This window comes from Typopeltis vanoorti, chromosome 22, assembly GCF_054136105.1.
Source record: "Typopeltis vanoorti isolate ZY-2024b chromosome 22, IOZ_Tvanoo_1.0, whole genome shotgun sequence".
NCBI lineage: Eukaryota > Metazoa > Arthropoda > Arachnida > Uropygi > Thelyphonidae > Typopeltis > Typopeltis vanoorti.
Genome location: NC_143570.1, coordinates 34,591,184 through 34,618,245, shown reverse-complemented (window position 1 = coordinate 34,618,245; position 27,062 = coordinate 34,591,184). Strand labels below are relative to the sequence as shown.

General features: G+C 35.2%; 1 protein-coding gene across 1 annotated transcript in view; it reads left to right on the top strand.

Moving 5' to 3' along the window:
* Positions 1 to 27,062, top strand: part of l(2)10685 (5-methylcytosine rRNA methyltransferase l(2)10685) — a 58,269-nt gene that overhangs the window by 13,109 nt on the left and 18,098 nt on the right. Inside the window, exons 2-3 of the mRNA XM_090412118.1 lie at positions 1,280 to 1,910; positions 18,575 to 18,706. Of these exons, the coding sequence (XP_090268244.1) occupies positions 1,280 to 1,910; positions 18,575 to 18,706 (763 nt within the window). The remainder of the gene's footprint in view (positions 1 to 1,279; positions 1,911 to 18,574; positions 18,707 to 27,062) is intronic.

The window sequence follows — 27,062 nt, the reverse complement described above, 5'->3', positions numbered from 1 at the left end:
TTGAAAGACCTTTATGAACAGCTCATTAAGTATCTCCACCACACCTTCTGCAATAGCTGTCTTTATACCATTTTCTCCAATTAATGTCATCCTTCCATAATCATTCTTTCTTTTGCTGGCTGCATATTGAAAGAACTCCTTAGGATTCTTTTTGGCTTCATTAGCTAACTGCTGTTTATACCTCTCTTTAGCTACCCTTACCAACCAAGTCACCTGCCTTGCCTGGTCTTTGTAGTCCTCATGGAATTGGTTATTTCCACTTCTCTTATGCTGTCTCCATAATACCCTTTTTCTCTGTATCACATACTTAATCTCTTTATTCATCCATTTCACACCTACCTTATTTAACCTTTTCACCCCTTGGAATACATTTAGACATTGCATCTACTAGATAGTTTTTGAAAATCCCCCAAGCTGCATTGATCTCTTTTCTAGCTAACTCCTCATTCCATGCTACCTGCAAGCTGTCTCCTGAGCTCTTCATAATCATCCCCCTTTGTAGTTCCACATATATCCTTTTCTTACAGAGGTCCTCACACTTCTGGCAACCACCTAGGTAATCATCTCATGGTCACTCTCACCAATTGGTGGGTGATTTGAAACATTCATTTATAATTACGTCCTCTGATGAGATGACCAAATCCAAGACCCTCAGTCCTCGTGTGCCCCCTGTTACATACTGTCTGAGGTAGTTATCCCTCAAAATCTCAGACTCATTTTCTTTACTTCCAGTTGCTATCTCATCATTCCAGTCTATATTGCCATAATTAAAACCACCCATAATGATCACTCTTTTCTTATTTGCTTGGCTAATTTGATTATATATTTCATAGTCACTGCCATACACATTTCCTGGTCTATAACAACATCTAACCAAGTATTTCACCCCCCTTCACCTCTATCTCACACCATACTGCCTCAAAACCACTGGCACTATTTCCCTCTTGTATCTCTACTTTGTATGGACATAACTCTTTCTCTATCATCAATAGCACTCTCCTACCCTTTTTACTCTTTCTATCCTCACGAAACACACCAAATCCTTCCATCTCTATTCCTGTCAGGATGTTGTCGTCCTCATCTAACAATGTACCACTTATTCGAACAATTTTTGGATGAACTGATCACTTAAGTGATAGTATTCATCTTATTTAGCCTAATTTCTTTTAATTTTTTTTTGGCGTTTTTAAAAGCTTTCTACTTTGTTTAAAAATTGAAGTGATTTTAAGTTTGTTTTGTTTTTGTATGTATACAAAAATAACTTTACATTATTTTTCAGGCTAAACTGAGAAGAAAACATTGGCCAACAGAACTTGCTTTGAAACATTTTGATACCTTCTATGGATCTGTTTATCCTAATTGGACTTCAATTCGTCTAGGTCTTCTTTGTCCACACAATTACTGTGCTGTTATCAATCCTTTATCAAAGCCTGATGAAAATAAAAAAAAGCTGCAGAAATTAGGCTTTGTTGAATTCAAAAAATTATATGATCATAACTTAAAAAAGTTATTAAAGAACACAGATGACCAGAAAGAAAGCAATAAGAGTCTTGGCAAATTAACTGCTTGTGCAGATGATATTTCTGAAATAGTTGACCATTTAAATGGCAAAGATAATAGTGCTGAGTTGGCAGAAATAATGGACATCTCATATGAACAAGAAAACCAGCCTGTGATTAATAATGATGATTCAGAACATGAATTTGTTCCTGTAACAAAGATGAAATATAACGAAGAAACAGTTAGTGAAGCAGAATATTATTCATTTTATAAACTTAACAGTGAATTTTCAGTTGCAAAGATAAAAGAAAATTTGTTACCATTTCCTGAAGAATGGACTATATTTGTTAATTATCGAGGAAATTTTATGAAATTTCCAAGACCAGAATCTGATGAAATGAGTCTTTTAGGTAATTAATCCTTGTTTTCTATATATATATATATATATATATATATACACATTTATTTCTGCATACTTTGTAATACAGTAATCCCTTGATTAGTGTGTTTTCGATTAGTGTGTCGTTTTTTTTCGATACCCCAATTTGATTAGTGTGCCTGTATACATCTTAAAAATAAATGTTACAGATTTTAAAAATTTTCTATCTATACATTTTTATGACTAACTATTTTAAAAAATCATCCACTAGAATGAAATAATTTAGCTACCTATTTAAAACATTTTACAAAGTTATTTTTAATGGCCTATTACACTACTTCCATGTACACTATGTATACTATGTTCCAAAATTTACCGCCAATATTTATGTAGTCTGCTTTAGTAAGCCTACAGATTTGAGACCTTTGACACTTCTGCGCATGTCACAAAAAGGAGAATCCATTCCGATAATAGGGTAATCATTTGTCTTCTGGGATGAGTTGTTTATTATTACACATCGGAAAATTAACTTCTCTTTTATGATCATTGTAATTTTTTAAAGCAGTAACTATTTTGCTTGTATAACAGTTAGGAAATTTTATCTATAAAGCATGTGATTTTGTGTGTTGGCGACTGATTCATACGTCCTTCATTTCTTTTTCCCCTTCAGCATGAATTGACTATTCTTGGCACCAAGACAAGCGAAGCTGTACAAAAGTGTGAGCATACTATAATTACATAGTCCTTTGACGGTCATATCTCGTGCCTCCTTTGCAATGTTATATGAGTGTGTTTTCCATACTTTTTTTTATTTTAAAGTATTTTCCCAAGCTTTAATCATGAATAAAAGAATTAGTGAGCAATAAAGCGGATGTGTGAAAAAGATTCGATGATGAAGAGAGAAGCAGTAAAATTTGCAGAAGAGTAAAAGAGGCAGTAGGGCCATACCATCGGTTGTATGAAAAAAAGAAACAAAATATCCACCAAACTACATTAGCTCAATTCTTGTTAAGAAGTAGAATAATAAAATTTTTATTCTGAATATATTTTATTGTCTTTCAGCTTCATGGTTTTCCTTTAACTAGGACCTGAGACATACCTTAATTCTTTTATAAAAAAAATTAAAGTTCAAAAAAGAAATTTGAGGAACAAATTATACTGTTTCCCATTGGTTATTATGTAATATATATATATATATATATATATATATATTCGATTAGTGCGTTTCCGATTAATGTGCCTATTTTAAAGAACGCATTAGGTGCACTAATCGAGGGATTGCTGTATGCTGTTTACATCATTGCAATCTAGATATTCAGGTTAGAAATTTCATTAATCAGAAACATTGAATTCCAAAATTAGGCACCAGAAGTGCAGTCATGACTTCATATGCACTTTATTTTTGATTACTGAGGGTGGGGGTGGTTGAATTGTCACTAATCATGAGTGAAAATTACTCACTGAAAGTTGCTTTCAGACTTTTCCTCCCCTCAAATTACTTGATTCTTTTAGCAAAATTTAATTTTCTAATTTAATTTTGTTAAAATATATTACAAAAACATTCTAATCTTCACATTGTGTGCCCTTTTAGTAGGACACACCATGTATACATAATTCTCTATTATACATTACACCATATGGCACACCATGTATACATAATATTCTCTATTTACATAATACATCTATTATGTAAATAGAGAATACAAGAATTTACAATACAAGTTTTCTTAAATTAGCTAATTGTATTCTATAGCAGCATAAACCAGAAAAAAACATGGTGAAATTTTATGATGTTGGAGGCATTGCCTGTTAACAAAGCCCTCACTGTTTTTGCCAAGGTACCAGGATGATCAGTGAAAAATTCATGTCTGGAACAAACTTGTCAGCAGAATTAAAGATAGACACCATCAGCATAAGAAGTATCAACAGAGAAGTTGAACTGGTAGGAGAACTAGAGAAGTACATTGTGAATGTAATTAGTGTTATGAGATGCAGAAAACTAAAACAGATATAATCTGCTAAATAAAAAATATACGATGTTATACTTGGCCAGTAGTATTCAAGAATAGGAAGAAATAGAATCATTCGACATCAAACACGAAGATGAACTTCTTAATTGGTAGAAAATTTGAAGTAGTTATATGGGGATAGGATAGTGAAACTTATTTTTACCTGTAGTTAGTCCTACATAACAAAGAAGCGGAGGAATTTTTCAAGTCATTAAACAAGGCAGTTGACATAAAAAAAAACACCATATAAGTTGTCCCTTGTTGAATATCTAAACAGCAGGACAGGAAAATAATCCCAGGCATGTCGATGTGTTTCAGGAACAATAATGGTAAGTGTCTGCTGGATTTCTGATCATGAAATGGACTAGTCATCACTAACATGTATATTTTTTTTAATTTTTTGCAACACCAGGTAGCACATACTGAATGGACCACATGATTGTCAGCTTGAAGTTAAGTCATTGATTTAATGATATTTTGATAATTAGCAATTGTAATATACCAACAATGTATTTAATACCAGCGATTACAACAATTGGTCAGTAACTTTAGCAAACCATGTAGATTAGAATACAGCTTGTTTCTTTGTATATATGTGTATGCTCCAGATGATGACCTTAATATGAAGGTCGAAATGTCGAGTGTTCATTTTGGTTTATATTAAACTAAAGTTTTGCTCTAACACGGTAGTTATCTCCATAATTTTTCACAATCTGTTAATATGTAGCTTTGTTATATTTCCTGATTTCTCAACTTTTTGTCTTAGTGAAAATCGGATGCAGACGACATTTATTTGGAATTCTGTTTGTTCTTCTCTAAATTTCCCTCTCCATAATTTTTCTTATACTTATATAAATCTTACTTGAAACATTCAGTAGGGAAATTCCTCTAGTTTTATTTCCCATTTTATAGGGAGATGCTATGAGAACTCTACTTCAGTCATCCAGAATTTGACTCTCTGAACAAGCCATCTGCATTATGCACAGCAGCCACTGTATGACCCTAACACCTCCATGTTTGTTCATTTGTAGTCAGATATTATCTACTCTAGTTACCTTTCCACATTTCATGTTTTGAAGGCTTTTTCTACCTCAAGTATTCCTCTTGAATATTTTCTACCCCTGCTCAGTCACAAATGATAGGTATTTTGTAAAATGTAAGGTAATGCACTTTTACATACTTTGTATCATACTTATGGTTGTAGATTACAGGAAATTGATGAAGCTTGAGATACGGGTTCCACCTCATATGGTGGATAGAGATTTGAAATTCAGAGGACATGTTGCAAGAGTTGGTAAAATAGCCCAGAGGAATATTTGGATGTTGAAGAACACATACACAAGTAAAGATAGAGATGTTATTATCCCTCTTTAAAGGCTATGATTTGACCACATGTTGAATGCTCTGCACAGATTTGGTCACCTGTATTTCTAGGGTACTGGGTGATGGTAGAGAGGATTCAGAGATAAATGATCAAGCTTGTAACATGCCCATGGAATGTTCCCTATGAGGATAGATTGAAAGTATGTGGATTGCAGAGTTTAGCTGAGAGGGGATATGATAGAAAGTTACTGAAGGGATTCTATGAACTGCACAAAAGAAAATTTTCAATACGTGGGAAGTAGGGGAAACAAGGGGTCATACTTGGAAGTTGTAAGAGTGTGGTTAGTAAGGGTGTGTGGACTAAGTTCTTTACTTGGAGAGTAGTGATGAGTAGAATGGATTGCCAGAGATGATTGTTTACACCCAACAATCAACAACAACAGTGAATACATTTAAGGAAATGTATGATAAGTATTGTGTTAGTGGATAGTCTGGGTCTCCCGTAATGAGTCTTTTGACTCCTTGGAGTACCACATAAATAATAATAAAATTTAGCAACCTTTCAAAGTGATTACTGCAGACATCTAGAATATCTTAAATTTTCATATCACTCTTATCATCTCTTATTCCTTCTGTACTACTCTTTCCTTCAATTCTAAGTTTGTTTTTTTTAATACCATTCAGAACATTTTACCATCTTTCTGATATTTAAAGTAATTGATAAGCTTAGGTGTTGCATGTTATTCACAACTTATTTGAATGGTATTACACCACCAAAAATAAACTAAATTATAAAAAGATGTTTATTAACTGACTTATATTTTGCTGGATTTTAAACCAGCATCTTCGTAGCAAACATGTTACAGTTTACTCATGACAGTGATTAAGTGAAATAATTCAAACTGTAGAAGACAAAAGAGCTGAAGTCCTAATTTGGCACCTTGTTTAGATCTAAACAAGGTGATCTAAACACCTTGTTTAGATCTTTTTATCTGTTACAGTATGAATTGTTTCTCTTACTCATTCTTGCGTATAAACTATAACATGTCTGCTTTGAGGAATGCTGGTTTTGATATCTAGCAAAATATAAGCCAGTTAATGAACATCTTTTTATAATTTTGTTTAGTGTTGTAATACCATTAAAATTAGTTATGAACTTCCTAATATTTGCTTTTTTTTATTACCAAAGTCTTTCTGTGGCTTTTGTTTAGCTATTTAATACATTACTTTGAAATGTGTTAAAGTAGTTAGTCAATTTTATCCTGCTCATAACTAAATGGTAATTGTTTCCTATTTTAGATCCAATGTATACTTTTGTGGCCTAAATATGAAGATGTCAATGACAATCTGTGACACTTCTTTTTTTTTCTATGTGGAGAGAACTTCACATCAGTTTGTGTGCATATTTATTTTGAAACTTAGTAATGGCTGATGTAAATCTGGGCTGGTAGTACCATTGTTATTAGCTTTGCTCTTTTCTCCAAAATTTCCCAAACCATTTCTGTATGTATAGTATTCATTTCCTACTCTGCTGTTGAGATTACCAACATTTCCTTTTCTTTATGTTAACTACTTTAATGACCTGAAAAATTCTTTCAGTTCTTCTTTAGTTGAACCTTGTGTGGGATTATTTACATGTGAGGTGGTATCAAAAATTTTCAAGACTAGGTTTGTAACACACCAACAGATGGATGCACACACAGTCACAGGCAGCACCTACCTCCATAAGGCAGTGTGCCAAAAGACATCGTCCTATGTACATCGGAAGCTGTGCAACTGATGCTATTCTGACCACCTGCGTTACCACATCTGCAATTTCATCATGGACAGCAAGTTAGAATAAAGAGCAAACGTGAAATTCTGCATGAAACTGGGCAAATCTACCACAGAGACGTTTGACATGATTCGGCAAGTTTACGGCGATGTTGTAATGAGTCATTCGAGGTGTTTTGAGTGGCACACGTGCTTCAAGAGCGGAAGAACATCACTGGAAGACAGTGAGAGATCAGGAAGACCTTCAACGAGCTCAACCCCAAAAAATGTTGAAACCACTCAGCAACTTGTGCATGAGGATCATCGGAGAACACTCCACAACATTGCTGCCATTGTCGGTGTGTCATACAGAACAGTCCAGGCAATCCTCACGTGTGATTTGAACATGTGCCGTGTTGCTGCCAAACTCGTCCCCAGGCTGCTGACCCAGGAGCAGAAGGAACACCGCGTCTGTCTGCCAAGAACTCCGTCAGCGTGCTGTGGATGGCCCATCCTTCATGTCGATGATCATTACTGGTGATGAAACTTGGGTGTACAGGTACGACCCTGAGATGAAGCAACAGTCTTCACAGTGGAAGAGCCCATCATCTCCAAGACTGAAAAAGGCAAGGCAGGTCCGCAGCTATGCAGACGATGAGCATGACCTAGTGCATGCTCGTCGTCTTTTTGGACATTTGCAGCATTGTGCATCGAGAATTCGTTCTCAGGGGGCCAGACCGTCAATAATGAGTTCTGCTGCCAGGTTTTAAGGCATCTGAGGGAGGACATTCGGCAAAAGCGACCAGATCTGTGGCACACGAAAAACTGGATGCTCCACGACGACAATGCACCCTGTCACTGAGCTCTCCTCACACATGAGTTTCTTGCCAGAAACAACATGATCTCATTTCTGCACCCACCCTACTCACCAGGTTTGGCTCCTGCAGACTTTGCCCTCTTCCCGAAGATGAAGATCCGGCTCAAAGATCACCATTTTGACACCATTGCAGAGATCCAGCGCGAATCACAGAAGGTGCTTGACATGCTTCGAAAAGAAGACTTCCAAGACACATTCCAGAAGTGGCAAGAATGCTGTCTAATGCTGGGAGCACTGTACTGATATGCAAGGGGACTAATTTGAAGGGGATAGTGTGTAAAGGTAGATAAATAAAGTAATTTCTAGTAAACAGAGCTAGTCTCGAAACTTTTTGATACCACCTCAAGGTGGTTCAAAATTCCACGTACAAACTTTGAGGAAGGGTAGAGAACATCAAAATCAATCCTATTCACATAGGAAAGCATGACTGGAAATGCCACCGGAAGGTACTAATGGGGACACAAAGATAGAAATAAGACAAGGCAGTAAGTGTTGTAAAAAAAACTTTATTAGCCATAACTGAACAGTTCAACAGAAGTATACATAATATGGTAAACGAGGTGCATGTCTGCCATCTCAGCGTTCGTAAAACGATGCATGTTCTTCATACGATGTCGAAAGCTTGAATGAGGAGGCCTCAATTGCTCACCTGGAGCGCTGGCGAACAGCGCCACCTATCACTTTCAGGTGGCGTTTCCAGTCATGCTTTCCTATGTGAATATGGTTCATTTTGATGTTCTCTATCTGTCCTCAAAGTTTTTACGTGGAATTTTCAACCACCCTGTATTTATATATATATATATAGATATATATATAGATATATATATATATATATTAAAGATACCAAGCTATTTTAAACCTGGTTTTACTCCATTTCCCAAGTAAGCAAACAGACAAATAAGTCAAGTTTGTGCCTGCACATATATATATATATATATACTTTCTACATATATATTTGTCTCATTGTCCAATTCCCCATTATGATGTTTGTTCATATCACTCTACTTGAAATTGCATACCATTGAAGATTATCCTCATGTTTAGTGTTGAATACAATAACTACTCCTTCCTTTCCCTGGATATAACATCTTGTATTTGTTATTTAGAAGAATCTCCTGTTTTTGGCTCCTGTGTTTTGCACTGGTACTAATTATGTCAACCTGATACTTGTCTAATTCTTCTGCCGTTTCCACATTTTTTCATTACCTATCCTGAATTCTGCTGTTGGTCTGGCACATCAAACTATTAGTCATCTTCTGATGAATTATGCTTAAAGACAATTAATTGCTTTAAGGTTGGTTTGGGTGGGGGGGGGGGAGCCAAGATTTTTAATAAAATGTACTATTGTTAGGATTTGAGAGAGAGTCAGAGAGTGAACTCCGCAAACATTAATGACCCCTTAGCTGTTGCCTGACACCTTGAAAAAGTGGTAGCAAAAACTGTCAAACATTTATATATATATTCAGTTTATTTGTCAGTTTCAGGTCTATGAGATGTTGATTCTCTAGATTCTCTCAATCAAGAGAGAGAGAGAAGGCAACTTGCAGAGGCTTTCTGAATAGAAGGAGATGGGATATGATTGAGACATATAAATTGGTGAGGAAGTTGTATATGCAGGTGTGAGGAGCGGGCTCTTTGCATTGAGAGTGATTGGTGAGTGGAATGTGTTGCCTGAAAGTGTGGTGAATGGGTTTAAGGCACAGTTTGATCTTCTTGTATGAGAGTGTGGACATTTTCAGGATGAGTCATTTGACTCCATGGAGATCTGATGTTAATAATAATAAATGGCAGACAATGAAACACTATAAGATGATATTTGTTGAAAATGCATATAGGCCTGACCTAGTCAAATGCCATGGGAATGCCAAGGTTTATGATTAATTTTTCCAAACTTCTTGTGCCATATGTTTATAAGATGGGCAGGGCAATACAAAATGTCATCTTTCCTGGATCAAAATTTTATTTTCTCCATTTTGTTACATTCATTTGTTGTCTTTTTCTGCTCTCCATATTCAGAAAAATACTCTTTTTAAATTTTTATCCCTGAACCTTTATTTTCTGTAGACTATAGCTATCCAAACATTGAGGCCATTATCCTTGATAACTTCCATGTCAGTATCCCAGAAATTCACTTTTTTATTCTAACCAAAGCTAGAAGAGATGTATTTCCTGTAAGCAGTGACTTAACATAGACTGTCCATTTATCAGTCAAAATATAAGCAAAATAATTTTTACTGAAATGAATGCCTTCTTTTAAAACCCTCATCCACTATCTGAACTTCGGTTTTCCAACAGGTTGGCTAAGTACAGTACAGGCAGAAATAATAACCATTAATCAGTAGATTACAGTTGGCTTTTTTTTTTTTATAACACACACACACATACATAGTCGTGTAGTGAGAAAATGTATTACTTTTGGTATCGGGACTATTTCAGGTCTTTGTAGTGTAAATAGTTCATTTTTTGTCTGACATATCATTTCAGATCCTTTTGCCTCAGTCTGAGACTAAAAAATGGTTAGTTGGAACCAAAATTGTTTTGAACTGTTTTATTTCTGAAAATAACGTAACCCAAAATAGAAATCCTACCAAAATTTGTAGTAGAGATTCTGAATACTAGATTTATTAAATTCTTATACATAAATTTTCTTATAGATGTCATATGCTCTTAGTTTTGTTGCTACTCTTTGACAAACCTTTCAAGTTCAGATATCCCAAACTTCATCGTCTACAACCAGTGCCTTAAGCATTGACACATATACTCATTCATTATAATGAGGCCAATCTAGTCACCTTCAGTGTTTCCAAGATGGTAGTTGTTCTCACAAAAAAGATCTCCATTCACTTCTCCCTTACTTTCACAATATACTGATCCTTGGACAAAACCAGATTTTTCTTTGTGAGAAAACCTTATCTTTCCCTCTAGTCTTTCCTGGCACAAACACATCCATGGTTTTCTGAACCTAAAAATTTCATCTCCTTTTTTTGGTGGAAGTGCCATCGCATTCTGTCCAGCTTCTAGCTCTGTACAAATCCTTAATGTAAGCAACTTAGCATGCTGCTTATCACATTTGGGATAGTGCATCAAAAATCTTCCTAAAATTCCTTGATAAAGAGAAGTTTGCGATTTAATGATCTTGCTCTTTTTTGCAGAATATCTGTTTCTGCCTTCAACTTTTTCTGTAGATAGTTCTGGACAGTTCTGTCTTCTCTCATTTCACCTCTATCTATAAAAGCACAAGCAATAGCTTATCAAATTCCACATACAATGTAATATATAAATCCACTTAGCTTCCTATCTTCTCTCATTCCATCTGTATTCTCTAGCACATCTTGCCCCTTTTAGTTACTTTTAAGGACTACAACTTCCATTTGTTCCAAAAAAAAACAAAATAAACTTGTGAACTTTGAGGTAGGGAAGAAGTTGGCTGTGCATGGCTTTCTGCATTATTTTTGGAATGACTGCAGTGGATGAGGTGGTTTGTTGTCAAACTTATCTCCCTTTTTAACAGTAGGCTTGATATGTACTAAATCCATGTTATGGGCTAAGAATAGTTGACAAAAGATATGCTTCTTTTTATACAGCTTTTTATTCTTTTTATAATTTCCACAATAAATAAATAAAAAAAAAAAAAGAAAGGAAAATCTGTAAATATTTTAGCTGAATAGTTGGAAATTATAATCCTTGGAGAACAATTCATAAGGAGAGTTGTTCTAGAGAACAGCATAGATACAGTAAGGAGGAGGATAAACATATTCACGTGGTGTTGGACACCAAGATATGATATGAGAAAGTTTTTAATTTAAACCCCATAAACCAAGCATGTCAAACTCGTTTACCCCCAAGGGCCAAATTAAGAATTATACATCAAGCCGCGGGCTGCAACAGAAAAAAAAATCTCGAAATAAAGAGGAAACGGATTTTTTAATATTAACATTAGAGTATGTAAGTACAAATTACAACCATGTTATAAAAATACATATAAAATCTAAAGTTTATATATTTAAATGAAATTATACATAGTGTTTTTTTTTTGAAGAAACTTGATGTTTTTCATTAATGAAATCTTCAAAATTTGGTTGAATTTGTTGAGCTGTAGTTATTTTCAATATTGCTTGCACATGCTGATCTGTTAATCTTCATCTTTCTGCAGTTTTATTATTCTTTAAAGTTGAAAAATGGTTGTTCGCATAAATATGTGCTACCGAACATAGATAAAATACGGCTATATGCACATAACACATTGGGGTATCGATTGACTGATAAATAATTATAGAACTTTGTAATTCAAACATCCATATATTTTTGTTTCAAAATGGAATTACACTGAATTTCAATTAATTCCAACTGTAAATTGTCATCAACAGGTTCAGTAAAATTCGATATTTGTGCAGTGGTGTAACAAGATATTTTGAAATGGTAAATAGAACATTATTTCCTTTAGAAATTGCAGAGTAGTTTGGCATATAAAATAATCTTAAGTGGAAATATAAATTTTTTAAATATGCTTATTTAATTCGGCATTGTCAAAAGTTAAATAACCATATTGGTTACAAAGTTTGGCAGGCCACATGTTTCTTGTCAGCAGGCCTCATGCAGCCCACGGGCCGCATGTTTGACATGCCTGCCATGAACCATACACATATATTTCTCTTTATGTAAATGCAGTAGACACAATAGGCTAGTGTTTCTCTCGAACTTCATTTTGGAATGTAACTCCTGTTTTCTATGGGTACTATTTATGGTTTCTATATTTATGATATTTCTTTGGAACATAATCCCCTGTGAATACTTTTTCAGGAAGAGAATGTTTTCCTAACTGCAAAATTTGCTATAATTGCCTATTTTGTTCTTCCTGATATTGAGAAAATAAGGATATGCAATGTAGGTAATAGTCATAAGCATTTTATTTATATAGAACTTACATGCACCATGTCATGTCCTAGAGCAGCGGTGTTCAACCTTTTTTTACTACGCGAGCTACTTTTCTATAAAAAGTTATTCGGCGATCTACTCTCTTATATAGGTCATGTTCCCCAACCTGATATCTGATTATGCACAAATAAACATCTAAAAAAATACACAATTAAAAACTTTATTTGTGTTATTTAAATTAAGGGGATATTAAATCCCATATTGTTTTAAAACCGAAAAAGAAACACAAAGATTGGAATTAGAGAGTTTCATGCCGAATATAGTAAACTAAAAAAGTATCGGCGATTACTAGCGTGAACTAATGCAAGTAGTCCTAGTACGTAGTACAATCTTGGGCAACTCGTAGCAAAGGTGCTAAAGTTCTGATTGCTATTCTTGGTATTTTCCATAATGTAAAAACACATTTCCCAGGAAATGTATGCTGTTATTACATTATGGTGGGAGGTCACTACCCATACCAGTTTCAGCCTTTTTTGAGGCTTCATCAGTGAGTAGCTAGACCAAATAGATACCAAAGGGTATAGTGAAAAGAACTTATATACTCTGCTATACGAGTTGTCAAAAAGGTGCAACCATTAAGTTGCACCATAGGCTTCATTTTGGCAATATGAACATTATTTAAATTAAGGGGATATTAAATCCCACATTGTTTTAAAACCAAAAAAGAAACTCAAAGATTGGAATCAGAGAGTTTCATGCCAAATATAGCAAACTATAAAAGTATCGGCGATTACTAGCGTGAGTTAATGCAAGTAGTCCTAGTACATAGTACAATCTTGGCCAACTCGTAGCAAAGGTGGTAAAGTTCTGATCGCTAGTCTTGGTATTTTCCATAATGTAAAAACACATTTCCCAGGAAATGTATGCTGTTATTATATTATGGTGGGAGGTCACTACTATACCCTTTGGTATAGTAGTGACTATACCCTTTGGTATCTATTTGGTATAGCTACTCACTGATGAAGCCTCAAAAAAGGCTGAAACCAGTCTGGGTAGTGACCTCCCATCATAATGTAATAACAGCATACATTTCCTGGGAAATGTGTTTTTACATTATGGAAAATACTAAGAATAGTGATCAGAACTTTACCACCTTTGCTACAAGTTGCCCGAGATTTACTTGCATTAGCTCACGCTAGTAATCTCTGATACTTTTATAGTTTACTATATTCGGCATGAAACTCTCTGATTCCAATCTTTGAGTTTCTTTTTCGGTTTTAAAACAATGTGGGATTTAATATCCCCTTAAATAACGTTTATATCGCCGAAATGAAGCCTATTGGCTCTTTATATTTAAGTAACTTTATTTGTGTATTTAAAAATTTATCACTTTTAATTATTTTAATACAACAACAAAGAAAAATATAATATATTGGAATAAAATATTTATTTCTCTTTGGAAAAGCAAAGTTAGAAAAAACAACAGATTGATTACAAACTCACAAGTTACAGGAAATGCTGGTTGATTAAAAAAAAAAAAAAAAAAAAAAAAGTTGATGTGAAATTTGGCATTGTTTGGACCTTGCCATATTTTCATAGTCAAGTTGATGTGAAGAAGTGGCCAATCGCAGACAATCATCCAAATGATCGTTTGTAATTTGGTTTCTTAATTGATTTTTTATGACGTTCATATTTGAAAAAGCGAATTCTGACAGGTATGTCGATCTGAAACATGACAGAATTTTTTGCACAATATCAGTAATATTGGGAATTTTTCATGTGCATACTTCCAGGTGACTTCATTGTTTATTGATTTTAAATGTAAACTATTCTGAATGTTTATTATCTCAAGTTCTATTTCAGCTTGGTTTATATCAAACAGCCCATTAATTTTATTTGAAATTTCTGTGATGTTCAAGTTTTCTTGAAATGGATTATTGATAAAAGATAGTCATTTCAGTTTTATTAAAATCTTTAAATCTTGAATTTATTTCTTCCTCAACTAATTCTATTTCAAGAATAAATTCTTTTAAATCATAGCGAAGCATTTCTTGATTTTGTTTTCAAAAAATTTTAATAAATATGGGAGATGTCTAAATTCGCGATCATTTATATTTTTCTGGAACCGGGACCCCTTCTGCTTACTTTAGTCCCTTTTTATTAGGCCTCTTCTGAGACCTCGCATGAAGTTTGCAACCCCCCAAAGAATCGGTATGAGTCTTTCATCTTAAGTTTTAAGTTCGGCACACCTTTCTTTTGATTGTAAGTTGCCGGCCATTGGAAAGTTGTTTGAACTCTTTCTGTCTGACTTCGGAGATGTTTACACTTAGAGCCTGCAAGCCTTTCTCATACATAAGTTTCAATAACAATCTTTCTAATGCCGCCATGTACAGCTTCAGCGACAAAAACATTGCTTTTGTTTTTAACACTCGAACATATTCTTATTAAAGCAGTATATACAGTTAGTTTCAAAAGAGTTATTTACAAAAACATCTAATACAAACTATACTGAGACAAACAAAGTTTATTTTTTTACAATATTCACATGGGACTTAACCTAAGTAAACAATCGATGTAATGTGCTTTGGAATATTTAATATTTAAGCTACAATCGAGTTTTTACACTTTGCTTATAATTGTATTCACTTGACTCGCTGTTTGACTTCCACTGATCCAAATTAATTCATTTACCCAGACTTATAAGAAAATTACTGATTTGACAATTTTAACAAAAAATAAACAATAGCAATACACTTAAAGCGAATTAAAAATAATACAACATAATGATAAATAAAATATAATGTTTTCGGTTTTAATTAAATTTGTAAGTAAGGAGGAATACACAAGAGATCGACCAAAAATTGCTCCGCGATCGACGGGTTGAACACCCCTGTCCTAGAGTGTCACTTGAGCTCCCTCTAGAAACAGCCTAGCAGAGCATGGTTGTAAAATGTACTGCCTACTTGAAAAATCTGAAACATCTCTTATTAAGATGTTTCATCAGTTCATTCTTGTTTATTGTTTGGCTGCTGTTTTTGAGAATCACCAGCTTTGACTAGCACAGACATCTCCACAGTTTAGCATAACCTCAAAGAATATTGCTCACACTATATGGTGTTTAGCAGCTAGTTGAACCACAGCACCTTGCTTATTGGAGCAACGACTTTAGCACTAAAGTGGAGTGCTAAAGTCATTGTGATCTAATCTCTAATATCCCATTTTTTCTTACATGTAGATTTGTCAAGATTTAATTGGAAGAATGCTGTTGTTTGCCATTTTTTCCAATTGAGGAAGATTTCCATTTTGAGCACTGTTTGCTAGCAATGCTAGAATCCTTATGTGGAACCAGATAATACTAGTTGAAGGATTTAGAGTGACAGTTGTGAGGCTGTATTTGTATCCCAACCTGACCATGCATTATAAAAATAATTCCCAAGATATACATTTGGAATTCACTGCTTCTGTTCTTTATTGTTAAGCAGAGTCCTTAGGCTCATTGACACTGACTGTTTCAAGAAAAATTTTGATATATTACAGATATATAGGGCAAATAGAAATTTAAAAAAATATATAGATTATTATTATTATATGGGCACCTCCACAGAGTTCGAAGACATCGCGGGAGACCCAAATCTGTCCACACAATCTCTCATAATTCTCCTTTAAACTCATTTACAAGCAAAGCACTCACAACTGACTATGGAAACCCATTCCACTCATTCACAACTCTCCAAGCAAAAAATATAGTCCTTACACCCCTACTAACCACACCTTTATTCAACTTCCAGGGAAGTGCTGTGAACGTGAGATAATCAGATTACCCGTTCTCTTCAGCGTGAGGGTTTATCACACCTTCTAATGGACAGGGTGGTCAAATTGCACTTCTTATCCTGGTTCTTTAAACAGGTGGGCTGAATCATATCCAGATTTAGCTGGACGTCTATAGACATCCTAGCTGTTTGGGAGGTTAAAGTGAATTCTTTAATGGATTCATCACAATCAGAATCTTCAGCAGAACTTTCTCGCCATTTAGTTTGATGCCATCTATTAACTGTATCAGTTCCTCCTAATTTAAACCTATTTCCCCCATCAATTAATTCACTAATTTCATTTTCAACCATATTGCAAAAGCCCTCTAAGTGGCCATTACTATAAAAATAAAATTTTTACAGAAAAAAGCATTACATGTTGTCTGTTACTCACCAGAAAATAAAGTGCTCAGCTTGAATTAACACATGTATGATTTTTAATGCACTTACCTGACAGAAAACAAAGACATTTTTCAACAGTAAACATTTTATACAGTAAACAATTAACATACATCCGTGCTGAAGGGTATTTCCCCTAATATAAATTTGCTATTTACTACATGCGTGATACAGGTAGATACAAATTTAATGAAGATAAAATTTGATTTTTAAGTCACGCAGTGAAAAATATATGAAAAGATAAAGGGTTACTACAATTTGTAGACTGCGTTTATAAGTACTGCGTTATATGAGGGTTACCTGTATATAAAAATGCAGCATCCCTTAAGTCCCCCATCCATGAATTAACTACCCTATTCAATATTTTTGCTTGAGAGACTAGATTCCTCACTTGGTCATTTTCTCACTCACTTGCTTCATGGGTGCCTTCACACAAACTCGCTTACTTCCACCCTAATTGGTTAAGTTTCTCTGAATTTGCACTTCAGCATGCTTGGTGGACAGAACTCTTTCCAGACAACCTAACACCCAGACCATTTAGATGCAGTCCAGCAGCATTGCATAACTCCTTCTTTCCATCAAACAGATCGCAGATCCACAAATTCTTCATCATTCCTTTTGCACAATCTACGTATACTCATTGGCTATCAATGTCCTCTTCCTCAGTTCACCTTTATCATAGCGTGGTAGGAAGACTTACAATCTTTACCTTCTTGTAGAAAGGCTTATATGGTACATGTTTATTAAACTACTTAAGGAATTCACAGTGTAAACTGGAATATAAAATTAAAATAAACACATTCTTAACACGTTCTCAGCTAATGGCTACAACCTCCAAAAAATACTTAAACCAGTAAACCACAATCCCCCCCCCCCCTTCACAATTAAGATTACTCTAAATCCATCTCCATTCCCTACATCCGGGGCACCTTAAAAAAAAAAAATAACCAAAATCTTAAAAAAAATATGACCTGACCTCTTGTTACAAACCATATAGAAAATTGGCATCCCTTCTCCGCTCCACAAAAAACCAATCTCTTCCTCTAGACCTACCTGGTATATACCAGGCCCCTTGCAGCTGTAAGCTATCCTACTTTGGCCAAACAGGCAGGACAGCGAATATCAGAATTTCCGAACATAAAGACTACATCCGGTTTCACCAGTACAGCCACTCTGGGCTTGCAGACCATGCTCTGGATACACGCCACAGAATACGTTGGAAGAAAGCCACAGTATTACTGTGGCTTTCTTCCAATTACAATGCTGTGTATTACTGAAATTCCAATTACAATGCTGTGTATTACTGAAATTCCAATTACAATGCTGTGTATTACTGAAATTTCTTCCAATTTCAGTAATACACAGCAGCAAGTTTAAATTTGAAAGACTATTCATAGAATCATCCTCAGCCCTAAAAACGTGCCAAACCTCAACAAATTTGGATACATGAGATTGCTCCAAATTTGGGAGATGTACCTTGGCCGTTGGGCTGATTGAATTTTTGCACCTGTAAAACATGATTTTGTCATATTTTCAAGTACTACCCTGATCATTGAGTCTCCATACACAATTTGAATAATAAATTCTGCAAAAATGTTTCACATTTTTAAAATAATTGATTTTTGCAAATTCTTTCATTTTTAACTTTAAGGGTATTATTTAATGGATGGAGCTTCATTCCTGCCAGTATTAGCTCTCAATTTACAGAAAGGTGAAGTAGTTGGAGATTTGTGTGCTGCCCCAGGTGGAAAAAGCCTTGCTGCATTATTTACCATGATGACAGGTATGTTTTTTCATTTAGCAATTATTATTATTATATTTTTATTATTTAATTATTATTAGTCAGGATTATTATTATATATTTTATTATTTAATTATTATTAGTCAGGATTCAGCGTGGGATGTGAATTCATATATTATGTTAATATTGGTAAACCCTTTGAGATGATGTCGAAACCTACCGAAATGTCTGTATTATTTAAAGTATGATTTTCAATTAAGTTTTTAAAGTGGGTAGAGTTTTTTACATAAGATGTGGTAAGACCAGTGGGGAAGGGGGTGGGTCAGAGAGTTAGCTAGCTGCTTTGACAATTTGTAGCAAGGTGCATTAGTGGCATCTGCTATAGGTCTTAGGGAAGAATTGGGTTTGTGGATTTTAGGTAAACCGTATATCAATGGAGGGGAGAGAATCGAAAGGTTTGAGTTTTTTTGTAATGGTTTGTTTGAAAAATCCCACAAAAACTTAAGTTTGAGTTTTTGTGGGATGTTTTTGTACAGTAAGTCGAAACTATGCTTAGCTAGGCAATTAAATCGGGTAGCCTTTTTAAAAAGATGTCTCGACTGAAGAGTTATTCCTAACTGTGTTAGACTTAAGATCAAATTTAAATCAAATAAAGCCCTCCCTATTTATAAACGTGCTAGTCTGGCACTATTACAAGAGCAGATTACTGCAACTCGTGCCAGCCTCACTACGACAAAAGCCACCGTTGGCTCGTGACAATCAGAGCTCTCCACTATACCCAATCCTGAACTTTGGTCCATTCTCTTTGGCATCTCAGAAAGAATTTAAAAAATAAAAAATAACCACATCAAAAAGTTTAATAACCTTTGTAAATCGAAACCGCTACCTCAAGTTCAACCACATACAGTAGTCAACATATTGTCAGAAAGACTCAGCAAAGATGGCGTTGGTGCCCTAAGCCTCGGCCACAATTTTGGCGTCGCACCTAAAGAAGTTTCGGTATTGGATATTATGTACAACATCGAATGCGGAGTCTGTCACTTGGCTCCAGAAACAGCCAATAACATCAGGCTTGACGTAGCTAACATCCTCTCTCAGTCATCACCTCCAAAAAAGTAATTTACCTTCCAGACAACTCTGCCTTCAAAAAAATTACGGAAAGAAAAAAGTATAGTCATCACCAGAGCTGAAAGGTAGTAATGCCACAGTTGTCCTTAACGCCTCAGAATATAATTGGAAAATGGATATTATTCTTTCGGGATCATGCTAACTACATACCCGTTGAACACGATCCCACACAAACTGGAGTTAAAAAATTAAAAAACCTACTTAAGAAAGTGTCCTCCTAACATTACAAAAAAAATAATGCACCTTGCTACAAATTGTCAAAGCAGCTAGCTAGCACTCTGACCCCTTTCACTGGTCTTATCACATCTTATGTAAAAAACTTTACCCACCTTAAAAACTTAATTGAAAATCTTATTTTAAATAATACTGACATTGGTCAACTTTGATATCATCTCATTGTTTACCGATATACTCCTAAATGACACTTTAACACTCTTAAAAAAGTTTTTCCTTCTAATATCTTAGAGCACTTTTGCTTCGCTTTGCTGCATCAATTCTGGTTATTTTTCCTTGGAAGAGCTAATTCTACAAACAGATAGAGGGAACTGCCATGGTTTCCTCCCCCTCTTGCAAATTTTTACATGGAAAATTTTTGAAAAACGAGCAATAGACTCTTCCCCTCTGAAACCTTCTATCTAGCTAAGATAGAAGACTGAAGAAGTCTCATGGCTCAGACACATTAGACCCCTTCTTCAGTCACCTCAATAGCCTACATCCAAGAATCCAGTTTATGATGGAAAAGGAAAATAACAATAGTGTATCCTTCCTAGACACCTTAGTAACATGCTTTCCTAATGGTAACCTTTCTTTTTCTGTATATAGAAAACCTACTCATGCAGGCAGATACATTCACAAACTCTCCCACCACTACCCCTCTCAACAATATGGCATTATTAAAACTCTAACTAATAGAGCCCATAATCTTTCTTCCAGTGAAACCGCCCTTTCAACCGAACTCAAACACATACACAACACCTTCCTTTCCAATGGCTACAGTGATTACAGAATTAAAAAAAATAATCAAGTCCTTCCCCATTCCTAACCATCATTCTTCAGAAGGACTTCAGAAATGCCATCACCATACCTTACATCTGTGGTACATCAGAAAAAATAACCAGGTCGTCAAAAAAAGTAAAACTTCCACACATCTTTTAAGCCCTGCTGTAAACTTACTACCCTTATCCATTCCACCAAAGATCAGCTCCCTCCTCTCTGTGCCTGGAGTATATAGAGAACCTTGTTCCTGTAAGCTAGCTTACTTTGGACAGACAGGCAGATCAGCAACCATCCGGTTAGAAGAACACGAGTCATACATCTGCAATCACGATTATGGTCAATCTGGCCTTACAGACCATGTTTTGGATACAACCCACAAGATCTCCTGGGAAAAAACCACCATGCTCCACTGTAGTAAATTCAAAAAAGAAAGACTGCTTTTTGAATCTGCATTCAGGACTCAACCTAATTTAAACAAATACGGTTGCATAAAACTTCCCAAAATTTGGGAAACATTAATTATCAGAGATATCTCTTTACATTCTAGGCCACCTGCAAATGCCCATAGAGGGTGCATCACCTAGATAGAACTTTACTTATTGTATTGTATATGTGTGCTGTTACAAAAGGTTTTTTGTAATCCCTGAAGATGTCTCTGTGACTGAGACGAAATATTGGAAGCGATAAAATTAGTTTTAATCCTTTCTCAGTGTGCTAGGGTTGCTGGAGCACAAGATGGTGGATTTGAGCTGGTAAAAAAAAACAAAAAAAAAAAACATTGTTTAAAGTTATCTTACCATAGTCATTTTTCCTCTTGCTTGCTACATAACGAAAAAATTCTTTTGGGTTTACTTTGACATGTTTAGCTGAATTCTCTCTATCTCTTATAGTCTGATTCGGCCTTTCTTGCCATACTAGTTACCCTTCTTGCTTTGCACTTTGTACTGCTCATGAGTATTTGCACTGATCACTTTTTTCTTTATATTCCCTCCCACAATGTTTTTTATTTTTGCAGTTCTTGCTTTATATTCCTATTCACCCTCTTAATTCCATTTTGGTTTATCCTCCTGACCTTTGGGTATGCAGTCTGAGACTGCTACTCTCAAGCAATCTCTGACTACTTGCTATGCACTACTGACGTTCTTTCCTTCTAGCTTCTCAAGCCATGGCACTGTTCTAATATGACTCCTGAATCTCTTATAATTACCAGCCTTATAGTTGAACATAAACCCCTTCTTCACAAGGATTCCACATTTGATAAACTTCCCAGAACAAGACTGCATAGTCACTCTCTCCCCAATTAGAGACAGAGTGTCTACTTTGGTTATGGATATATCTTTTTATGCTGTTATCAGATCCAACACTCTCAAATCCCTTGTTCCCTCTATAACATGTTGTTTCATGTAATTATGTATAAATTATGTAAAAACTATATAAATCCCACCTTGCTTGTCTCTATTCCTCCCTTGTTCCCATAGTTAGTCTTCCATAATAATTGTTCAGCATCATCATCAGCTATCATCAGCAATACACCACCTCCTGTCCTGTTCACGGCCCTGAAAATACAATGCCCTTTACATTCTATCCTTGCAACTATATCATTTTCAGTCAACCAGGTCTCACTGATGCCTGTAATTTTTGGCCAAGTTGAGCTGACCAATGTCAAAAACTCTTCACCCTTATTCCTGATACTTCTTGCATTTGTGTACATGCATGTCAACATCCCTTTGTACCCATAGTTATCCTTATGTGATGTTGTTACCAACCCACTCAAATCAGAAACCTGTGAAATCCCATTTGGCATTCCATAATCATTACTGTATACATACTCATTTATCACAGGGGTGGTGGCAAGACAGATGCTTGATTTCATCCTCTGTAATATCTCTCGTTTCCCTGGTTTTGCACTACTACACTCACTAAACAACACTTTCTCCAAACATTTAAATATAGTCCGTCAGACATATAAAAGTCCTTTCGTCCATCAAATTCACACCATATGTCAATAGACTGCACACCATTACTCCTGCACCATCTTCTCATTGGCAATCATGACCCTTCTCAGTTCTGTCCTATTATACTGAAGCAGCAGATTCACAATCTTTACTTTCTTACTTTTTGTTTTTGCTTTTACTACCAACTCTTTCATATATTCTTTCATTGCATATTTCTCACCTTTCAAATCATTTGTGTCTGCTAAAACAATTAACTCATTTGCTTCTTTCTTCTGTATACAGTTATACCCCAAAGTTACGTGGTAGATGGGACCAACAAAAACCGCATAAGTCGAATTCGCGTAACTCTGGGTATAATTTTGCATGTAATTTATATATACAAACATACATAAAAATAAAATATTAGTTAATCTAATAGATTCGTTTGACGGCGTAATCTCTTTTTCTTGTCATGCAAAATTTCTTCATAGCAAGCTAATGATTTTTTTATTAATTTTTTGCCTTGTGACTACAATTCGTTCCTCGTTAGAATCTATGTCCTCCAAAATCTGCAAACCTATCTTTTATGATTGTTTTTACTGTGGATTCCTGTAGATCGAACTTCTTTGCTAGCTCACAAATTTTCATTCCACCTTCAAAATCCTTAATAATGTTGAGTTTTGTTTCCAAAGTCAATGTTTTTCTTTTCTTGATAGCTGTAAAAGAAATCGGACTTGCTTCTTTTGGACGACATTATTATTTTTTATGTGATAAAATTTTTATCAAGAACATAACATTAAACAATCGCAAGGTTTGTAGACTATAAAAATCATGTATGAATGGAGACTGCACGGAACACTTCAGTGCTTCTTCACAGCATGTGCGACATTGGCAAATGTGGCTGGCACCAGAAAGATACCACTAGTGGTGAGGCGTGAAGCAGGATGGGAATACGTACATATAAGAAACCGCGTAACGCTGGATTCGTGTAAGTCGCGGGGTATGACTGTACTTAGTTTCACTAATATACTTTATCTTTGCATCTGGAAAACATGTTTTTGTCACTTTCTCATTAAATATGCCTCTTATCATCAAATTGCCATATAATACTATCTCTTTTCTCCCAGTTTCTTGCACTTTTATGCTTTTTCCATTCCCTCTTTCTTTCATTCTCTATCCTTCTGTATCACATGAAAATTGTTTCTCCAGTCACTTGAGTTCATGTTTTGTCTTGTGAAGGAGTCCATATAAGCATGCAATGGCTTTCCACACTAGCATCTCATCATCTACATTATTACTTCCAATCACTTCCTTCAAACTCTTATTAGTAGTTTGTGCACCATTGTTCACTGCTTCCTACATTCTCCACACCTCTTTGACAATCCTGCCTTATATTCATAATATAAGGCAGGATTGTCAAAGGACAGTCACTTCATTCTTTCGCTTCCGACATGACACTTATGAAACATTTCTGACATATTTTCTCTGTTCTTGCTCTCATACTACAAACCATTCACTCTTGGCAATGAATTACATTAAACACACATTACATTGCACTAAATCTTGCACTTCGATATCGGTTAACATCAATGTCTTGGTCACCATTTTTCTCGTACGAATCTGTGCCATAATGAAAAACATTTCTGAAAGTATATTATTATTATTAAGAGAGACCTCCAGGGAGTCAGGGACTCATCAAGGGTGGCCACATACTACACGCACCAGCTATCATACTTATTCTTGAATTCATTCGCACTGCTCGCACTCACAACATCCACTGGCAATCCATTCCAATCATGCACCACCATATGAGAGAAAAATCTAGCCTTCACCCCCTTCTTAGCTCATTCTCAGCTTCCAAGGATGCTCTGTTGTCCTTTTTCCACCCTCTATAAATTGAAAAATTCTATCAGTTGAAATCCTGGATGATCCTTTCAGAAGTTTGTAAGTCTCAGTCATATCAATTACATATTTGGTTTAATCCTTTATTCAAGTTTAAGCAAACAAAGTTTGTGCCTTAAATATTTTCAGGACTGGGGAAACTCATGGTAAAGGTGGTATAAGTTCTGATCACTTGTCTTAGTATCTCATAATGCAAAGCACATATCCTTGCGGACATGTATAATGCTATGCATTATGGAAAGGATCACTACCTAGACAGGTTTCGAACTTCATTGAGGTCTCATCAGTGGGAGTTAATCCAGAGGTGGTGATACTAAGGTGGAAGTAATGCAAAAGTCATATCACCCGTTGCCAAAAGATGTCAACACCTTATTATTAAAATTCTCTGAATTGGAGATAGTTGATGGAAGATTTTTTACTTGGCTATGCTATCAATTACATATTTGGTTTAATCCTTTATCCAAGTGTAAGCAAATAAAGTTTGCACCTGAAATATTTTCAGGACTGGAGTTACTCATGGTCAAGGTGGTATCCTTGACCACTTGCCTTGTATCCGATAACGCAAAGCACAAATCCTTGCAGATATGTATAATGCTATGCATTATGGAAAGGATCGCTACCCAGACCTTTATTGAGGTCTCATCAGTGGGGGCTAGACCCAGAGGTGGTGATACTAAAGTGGAGGTAATGCAAAAGTCATGTCACCATATACCAGTTGCCAAAAGGTGTCAACACCTTATTATTAAAATTCTCTGGATTAGAGATAGCTGATGGAAGTTTTCAGAACTTATACCGCCTTTACTACGAGTTTCCCCAGTCTTGAAAATATTTCAGGCACAAACTTTGTTTGCTTACACTTGGATAAAGGTTTAGTTTAATCCTTTAATCAAGTGTAAGCAAACAAAAAGTTTGCACCTGAAGTATCTTCAGGACTGAGGCAACTCTTGGTAAAAGTGGACCAAGCTCTCATCACTCCTTGTCTCAGTATCTCCCATAATGTAAAGCACATCTCTTTGTGGACATGTATAATGCTATGCATTAAGGGAAGGGCCAATACCCAGAAATGGTGATACTAAGGCAGAAGCAATGGAAAAGTCATATTTACCTTCAGTCCTGAAGATACTACAGGCTCAAACTTCGTTTGCTTACACTTAAAGGATTAAACTAAATTTATTATAGTCTAACCAAGTAAAAAAAAAAATCCAACTTGCATAAAGGATTAAACCAAATATGTAATTGGTAGCATAGCCAAGTAAAAAAAACTATCTCAATCATATCACTCCTCTTTCTCTTGTTTGCAGTCTACAAATTTTAAATCTGTCTTCATAATCAGTATTCCACAATCCTGATATCATTTTTCAAACTGAAATTTTGATTAACTACCCTAATCTTAACAATAATGGTGGCATAAAACTCCCAAAAATTTGGATGGTATACATTCATTCCACTTAGTTTTTCAGCAAACCCTGACTTTAGGACTCTAAGCAGTTTTTCAGCTTTTATTGGCCACTATCCATACTGGTTTGTTGTAATTTATATGTATACTTATATAAGTAATTTTTTTTTTTTGTTGTGTGAACATGTTGCTCTCCAGCTTAATTTAATTTTGTAACTTAATAGATAATGATAACAGGACTCTAGCTTTGGTGTAGTAAGGTTTTTTTTTTCACCAGAGGTCAAGCCAATAATTGTAACGGTTGGTCAGTAACTTTAGCATACCATGTAGATTGTAGTGCAGCTTGTTTTTTTGTATATATGTGTGTACTGCAGATGATGACCTTAATGTGGAGGTTGAAACGTCAAGAGTTTATTTTGGTTTATTGTAAACTAAAGTTTTACTCTAATGCAGTAGTTGTTTCCATAATTTCATGGTGTATTCTGATCACTGTGTAAGCATGAACGAAAGGATGTTATTTATTCTTTTACATAGTCTGGAAACCCTGCTCTGCAGACCAAACTTCAATCCTCCAATAAGTGGGATGATGTCTCATGGTAGTTCTCTTCTATATAGGGCATATGACTCTTATCCCACTCAATAAGATGGTTGATAGATGCAAAGTGGGAAGAAAAGCCTGAAATATATTGTCTGTTGTTTCTAACATAGCCTATGTGCTCTTTCTGTCTCATTTCTAAGCTCCTATAACTTTCATGCCAATTACATTGTCTCGTAACAAATAAATCATGTTCCCAAGACACGTGCATTGTCTCGCACAATACTAATTTTGTATGAATTAAAACTGTCAGTTAAAACCTAGTCTGTTACCTTCATATCGCTTACCAATTGTATCCCTGAAGATGCCAATAGCAAAAATCGGTGAAACTAGTTGGATGATTAATAAACTCACTTGACTAACATTCCTAAAAAAAAAAATGAGTTATAGTTTCTTAAGCAAAAATACTGTTTTGTGAAAATTTTCTATTAGAAACATTTGTCTTTT